The sequence below is a fragment of the Salvia hispanica genome, chromosome 4, assembly GCF_029641045.1.
Source record: "Salvia hispanica isolate PSC_SH4W2 chromosome 4, Shi_PSC_v1, whole genome shotgun sequence".
In the NCBI taxonomy this organism is placed as follows: domain Eukaryota; kingdom Viridiplantae; phylum Streptophyta; class Magnoliopsida; order Lamiales; family Lamiaceae; genus Salvia; species Salvia hispanica.
Window position 1 is genome coordinate 13,011,831 of NC_142695.1, and position 7,313 is coordinate 13,019,143.

Consider the following 7,313-nt stretch of genomic DNA (forward strand, 5'->3'; position numbering starts at 1 on the left):
TTATGGTCCTTTTGAAGTTGTTCAACGTGTGGGCCCCGTTGCTTATCGGCTACGTTTACCGGAGGGAAGCCGTATACACAATGTTTTCCATGTGAGTTTGTTGAAAGAATTTGTAGCAGGTGATGCACCGCCTGAAGGAGTGTGTTTACCAACGGACTTCATGGGAGACCGTCCGATTGTAATGCCAATACAGGTTCTGGATTCTAAGGTGTTGTGGCACGACGGCGAGCCTACGAGGCACGTTTTGGTGCGTTGGTTGGACGGAACGGAGTCAGCGTCGTGGGAACCAGCTGCCCCTCTATTGGAACGTTTTCCGGATATCTTCCTTGAGGGCAAGGAAGCTTCTAACGGGGGGGGGGGGGGAGTTGTTAGGAACACAACCAACGAAACAGGGGATATTGATGAAGGAGGCACAAGCGAGGGTATAGACCACGAGCCGGAGGCAGAGCAGGGCGATGCGAGTGATCAGAGAGAGAATAGCAAGAAGGCGACAAGGGAGCTGAGACCACGGAAGAATATTAAGCCACCCGGAAAGTATAAAGACTTCGTTGCAAAGTAGACGCAACAGCTATGTATTTTCATTTCCTAGTTTAATTATCTTAATATTTGTAAAACTCTGTTTTGTAATCTTCGTTGAGTCGGGCGTTTATATAAGCCCCGTTCGGGTTTTCTTTGTTGGTTCTTTCCCGAATGTCTAGGTACGTCGAACCAACCCTAGGGTCCTTAGGCTATAAATAGGGCTGTTTCATTAAGTTATTTGAGTAATGAAATATTTTTCCCAAGTGAACGTGCAATCATCAGTTATTAATCTCTCTGTCGACGGGAATAACCTCCCTCGCCAGTTTTCTCAATCCGCCGCCGAGCTCCGAGAGCTGCCGGCAACTCAGAATCACCACCGGAGATAGTTCCCGGACTTGTTACGGAGGACGTCCGTAACAGGTTGTCCCAAGTTACTTGAGTCATTTATCTTTTTGGTTAAAAACAAAACATCTAATCACACCTCTTTTATTCTTTCTTTTACTTTACTTTCTCTCTCCTCTCTTACTTTATTTTCTCTTATACTTTATTTAACTCATTAAACACAACTTTCTTAAATCTCGTGCCGAAAAGAAATGCATCAAGTAATGTGAGACGAAAGGAGTTATTAATTTAAATAAAGATTATCGAAAATTACTTAATAATTTCTATTATGGCAAAGACATTATGTCTCTAAATCAATATTCTAAAGATAAATATACACAAATTGAGGTGTAATGAATCGCAAAACTACATCTATTCTACAAACTAAAATCGGAACCATTAGCTTTCAAGATTTGATGCCAACATATGAAAATTATACGAGTTTGCTAGCAAAGATGTAACTTAAGTGACAATAGGACTTTTCTAATACTTACCAAACCAAGTTGTATTCAGTGATATATCGAGTAAATTTCTACTAGTTCAGGTGACTAAGCAATTACTAAAATCATTTTAATTTTGCTCGGCACGGGTCATGTTAAAATGCATATAGTATTCTGACAAACACGGATTTTGCATGTTTTTAAGGACTAGATTTGACTCATTTTAAATGTCAATCATGCAAATTATGTTCTTAAATTGCATATGTTATACATTTGGTATTTTTGATGTGTTTGTTGATAAATGATAGAAAAAATAGAAAAAGGTGCAAAAAGGCCAAGGTGCAGCAGCCTCTGTTCGAGCTTATTCTGCCAGCGATTTTGAAGTCCAATCAGTGCTTAATGCATACCATTCTCTTATTCTTCGAAAGAGCTTCGCGTGGATATCTCGCACGTCTCAATCGGAGTTCTGTGGAGAAAGTTATGGCTATTTTACGAACATTGCGCAGTGCAGTCAAAGCTGACGGGAATTTAGGCGGAAATTCACGGAAGAAAATAAATTATTATATTGTGAAGCCAAATCTCTCCCATATCTTGAAGGCCACGAAAATTAACCTTTTTCCAGCCTATAAATACCTCTAAACCTAATTTTAATCTTCATCTCAGAGCCTCCAATCCTTCTCCCTCTCTACCTTCTTCCATCCCACAATCCACACATATAATCATCCATCTTCTATTGGAGCGGAGCTCTGTAGATCCAGGCAAGAGAAGATTGAAGATTCAACCTTGGGTTTTATCTATTTCTTTCATGTCTCGTACTTTATTCGTAGTTTTTACTTGTCTATGAGTAGAACAACTTTTGTGGATTTTTTTGGTGAAGATATTAAATTGATTTTCCTTGTTAGCTCTTGCAGTTATTTGATTTATCCTTGTGACTTCTATATTCAATTGATTAGCTACCTCTTGAATATATGTTAGAGTTGATTAGAGTACCCGGGAGACGAAATAGTTGACTTGGAAAAGGGATAATTCACACTTTAATTCAATAGAACTCGGGAGAGTTGAGGTTTCACGTTAGGTCATTGGTCTTAACGATCCTTTAGGAGTTAGGTCTGAGAATTAGAAGGGGACTTCAATTATTACACCTAATCTACAAATTTCTCACCTCGGGAGGGGGTTTAATCTAGTCAAGTGACCGACTTAATAACTTCAGAGACCGTAATTCAAGGAGGTCGATTGTGTTTTGGATTCTAAAATTCTACGTCATTAGCCTGATTTGTATCATATGTTTTTATGCTTCTTTTTATTTGTTTATTTATTTATGTCTAGTTTAATAAATCAACCCAAAACCTCAGTGTTTCTAGATAGTACATGATGCTTAGTATATGGTAGTCAGTTGCAATCTTATTCCCTGTGTTCGATATCCCGGTACTGACCTTTAGCTATACTAGATCTACCATGTATGCTTGCAGGTATTTTTAGTGCTAATAAATAGTGCATCATATTCAATCTACAATTGAAACCAATCCTATACTACCCTATTAGATCTTAAAATGAATGGATGAGATTAAAACGCACGTATTTCAATAAATAGATAACAACAAAAGGGTAAAACACTCAATCTGTTATAACATAATAATTTTCATGGTTTTTTTATATCAACATAGTGTATTACAAATATCAACACAATGCAGTGACATGAGAATCTCAACACAAGTACCAGAAAATATCAACACGTTTTATTGATATTGCACATGCATTATACACCCTCCCGTCCAACAATAATACACTCTTTCCTTTTTAGTCCGTCACACAATAACATGTACTCCCTCCGTCTCACAAAAGATGTCACACTTGTGGGACGGCACAGGATTTTTGGAGGTTTTGTTTTGTATGTTAAATGGAGAGAGAAAATATAATTTTTATATTCATGTGAGAGAGAACTTTTTTCAAAAAGGGAAATGTGACATTTTTTGTGGGACAAACTAAAAAGGAAAGTGTGACATCTTTTGTGGGACGGAGAGAGTACTTTCTAATTTTGGAAAGTCTTTTCTCTCTAATGAGGTGTGACTCATTCTCCACTAACAATACTTTAATTACTTTCTCTCTACCTCTCTCTTACTTTACCAATTTTACATTAAAATCCGTGTTGAACCCAAAGTGCATATTCTTTGAGACGGAGGGAGTATTAAGATTGTTAGATGCATTTATTGTTATAAAATTTGTTTATTAACATATACAAAAAATTGAAATAAAAATTATAAAATTTTATCATCCGATCGTCGGAACATATGCAACTGAGATTCGTTAGAATCCTTATGAAATTACCTTTAATTTAATAAGAATTGACATTAATACCCTATAAGTTTATTTAATAATTTTTTTAATTTTAAACATAATTCATGTGATATTATTTTAACCAATAGACCTTGTAATCTAATGGATAGGATTTTGTTTTAATTCGTGATTGCTACAACATAAGAGTACATCAATAAATATTTCAATGGTACGAGTATTTAAAAACATTTCCTTACTAAACATTCCATTGAAATATTTCTTCCGAGAAAATTCTTTTTGCGTTCCAAGATAATAATGCACTTCTATATATGGTGTGTTTTTTTATTTTCCCAGAAAGTGAGCAACGCATGTTCATCGTGTGTCTTTCAAATTACTCCCTTCGTTTCACTATAGTTGAGTCATTTTATCATTTTGTGAAGTTTCTTTATAGGTGAGTCATTTCTTTATATGGTAACTTTTTTCTCTTTCTTACTTATTCTCTCTTACTTTATTCTCCCTACTTTATTCTCCCTACTTTATTCACTTTATACTTTATTCTCTCTACCTTTTTCTCTCTCTTACTTTTTTTATCTATTTATTTAATCCACCCAATATTCATTTCTAAAACTCCGTGCTGAAAAATTTCGCCTGAAATATGGCGAAACAGAGGGAGTAATAAAATGCATGAGATTCATGCTCATGCATCTTTCAATTGAATAGAATCAAGAGTTCAGCAGTCAAGAATATGCTCTTTCTCTTGCTGCAAAACTGATTTAGTCATGACACTTACTTTTTTGTTGCGATATACGCTTGCTGAATTGCTCGGTAAAGTATTTTGTGCTTGGTGAATACTCGCACATTGCTCGGTAATAATCAAGGAGATACGATGCTAGGTAAATTTTACTCACTAAAGCCATTCTTTTTTGGTGTTATATAAGTTTTCAAAATTTTCAAAATAAAAATTAAAGACGTGGCTGACTAACTGCATTAAACGACGCTGTTTAATTGAATGAACGTGTTTTCAGATACAAAATCATAACGTTATGTAAATACATGAACTTTCACCGGATTTTTATTTTTTTGAAACCATAATTTATTTTTAAATATAGATAAACGAACTTAGAGATCTTAAAATTTGTCGCTCGACGAGAAATTCCAGTTAAATTCGTATCCAAATAACAAATTTAGCGCTTTCTTCATTTTTCTAACCAAAGACACCACATTTCGCCTTTAGCTTATGGTGTTGATGTGTTAGCATCAAGTAGATATAGTAAGGTGGATCGAAATTGTTGTAAGAAAAAAAATTAAAAGAACACTAAGTCTGTGTATTCAGTATGCAGAATCAAATGTAAGTAGTACTATAAAATAAGGAAATATATCTTCTTCATATATGTTTATTTCTCACGTGATACATGGTACGCATATACACGTATCAATACTATTGTAAAGGAAATTGGAAATATAAAATTGAAGTATGCAACGTACATACAATTATTTAGTTATTTATAATGAGACGTTGCATGCACATGGAATTATAGGAACTTGTAATAATATGGTCACTAATTTGTTGAAGTCTAACCGACAGTAGGAACACTCTCAACTATTCCATTAGAGTCCACAAACACCAACACTCGATCGCAAAAGATAGCCGTAAGGTAATTATCACCCGGTTTGATTATAGCTGCATCAACAGACGGGTTTTCCTTTTCGATAGTAGCCACTGCGCTGTCTCCGGCCACCCCTACGAGCTCAGGCCACGAGCTCTTACCAACATCTGCATCAAAATATCAAGTCATTTAGGTCTACAATTATTATCTCTAAACACCAATTTCATGCAATTACAATACACAGATTATTTTAATACTTCCTCCGTCTGAAGGTAGTTGTGTCATTCTTTTTTTGGCAAAAACTTTATCTACTTTCATATTTTACCCTCTCTTCATCTCTCTTACCTACCTCTAACACATCAATTTATTGAATCTCGTGCTCAAAAGAAATGTTCCAACTATCTTGGAATGGATGGAGTACTTGTTACGTACCTGGACAAAATTCAGACCCCATCTTTTTATCTCTATCTCTTTTGTTTGTGTTTTATTTAGTGTATGGAATGGAGTTGGATGATTGTGTTTCAGTTATTTATAGGGCAAAAAGACGATTTCGTTGCTTGTCGTGTGATTTGTAAAGATATATCAAAGTCTTGTGTATTTTAAAGAAATGTTGAAAAGTAAAAGCGGCTGCATACCATTGAAAAGTACAATGTAGAAATGTCAATGCTATTACGTTGACAACCAAAATTTCAAAAATCCAGCTAGATGGATATTATCGTCATGACGGCCGTAATGATTTGTAAGGAAATGAAAAAATAATTCATGATGGCCGTAATATGAATTCTTGTTACAAATTTAAGATCACATTACTTAAAAGAAAATGCTCATATACATTTAACATTCGTAAGTGCGAAGCATTGCTAATAGTTTTCGTGAGATTTAGAATTGTGTAATGAATCTATAGCATCGGTCGCATTAGAGGTGTACACAATTCATAAACCGCTAGTTTTGGTTCGGAACTGGCGGTTCAAGGTTAAAAAAAATATTGAACCTGACCCGACATGGGTTTGGCGGTTCCGATTCACGGCCCGAAACTGCCAGTTAAAGCGGCGGTTCAGAACCACCGCTTTTTTGGCCGAAACCAGTGTTTTTTTTATGAAATTCAAATTTCTGCTGGTTTACTGCCGAAACCGACGGTTCAAGTCCATGGTTTCTGACGGAAAACCAGTGTCTTTCGACCAGTTTTCAGGCCTACATCTGCCACCCATGCCTTCCACCTGGGAAGTCGCCGAAACCGCGTCAACAGGTCTGAACTAGCGGTTTATGTTGGAAAACCGCCGGTTTCCTGCACCCCTATACCTGCAATGCCTGAAAAGCCTATATACTCGCCGAAAACCTACTGTAAACCGTTGAACCAATGGTTCAAATTGGCGAACCGGCGGTTCCGATTTCTAAAAATTATGACCCTGAACCGAACTGTGGGAATGGCCTAACCGTTCGGCGGTTCGGAACCGCCCAACCTTCCAACCGTTCGAAACCGCCTTTTCGGTTTAAGCACCTCTAGGTCGCGTTTAAGGCAAAACATCTCCTTAAATACATAACACAAATTAAAAGTAATAGGTCATTGTTCTTTAGGGTTCAAAACAAGACATTTTTACTTCATTACAAGAACTTTGTATTTTAAGATGAAGTAAATGATACTATAAAAATGACCTAGATCATTTTAAAATCCAAATTTCCTATAAACAAACGAATTAACAATGACCTTATATATTGTCTTATACTCCCTCCGTCCCCCATTACTTGACACGGTTTGACCCGGCACGGGTTTTAAGAAATGTAATGGAAAGTGTGTTGAAAAAGTTGGTGGGATGTGGGTCCTACTTTTAAAGTATTAGTTTTATAATAAATGTGAGTAAGAATGAGTTAGTGGAATATGGGGTCCACTACCAAAAATGGAAAAAGTAAAGTGTGTCAAGTAATGGGGGACGGACCAAAATGGCAAACTGTTTCAAGTAATGGGGGACGGAGGGAGTATGATTTATTTTTTTATTCTGCGTTTAAAATTAGTTTTGTATTGATCACAAACCTCTACAGTATAGTCGAGTTTCTAACATGACAGTGAAAACTTTTTAAATCGATATTAGGGTAC

The 7,313-nt window shown here is 36.0% G+C and overlaps 1 protein-coding gene across 1 annotated transcript; it reads right to left on the reverse strand.

The window, feature by feature from the left end:
* Positions 1-4,975: 4,975 nt before the first annotated feature.
* LOC148927273 (proteinase inhibitor-like) lies at positions 4,976-5,767 on the reverse strand. Its single transcript, XM_089069581.1, has 2 exons — positions 5,654-5,767; positions 4,976-5,388 (listed from the first exon to the last, which is right to left on the reverse strand). The coding sequence occupies exons 1-2, from the start codon at positions 5,673-5,675 to the stop codon at positions 5,189-5,191; spliced, it is 222 nt and encodes a 73-aa protein (XP_088925707.1). The 5' UTR covers positions 5,676-5,767; the 3' UTR covers positions 4,976-5,188.
* Positions 5,768-7,313: the final 1,546 nt, after the last annotated feature.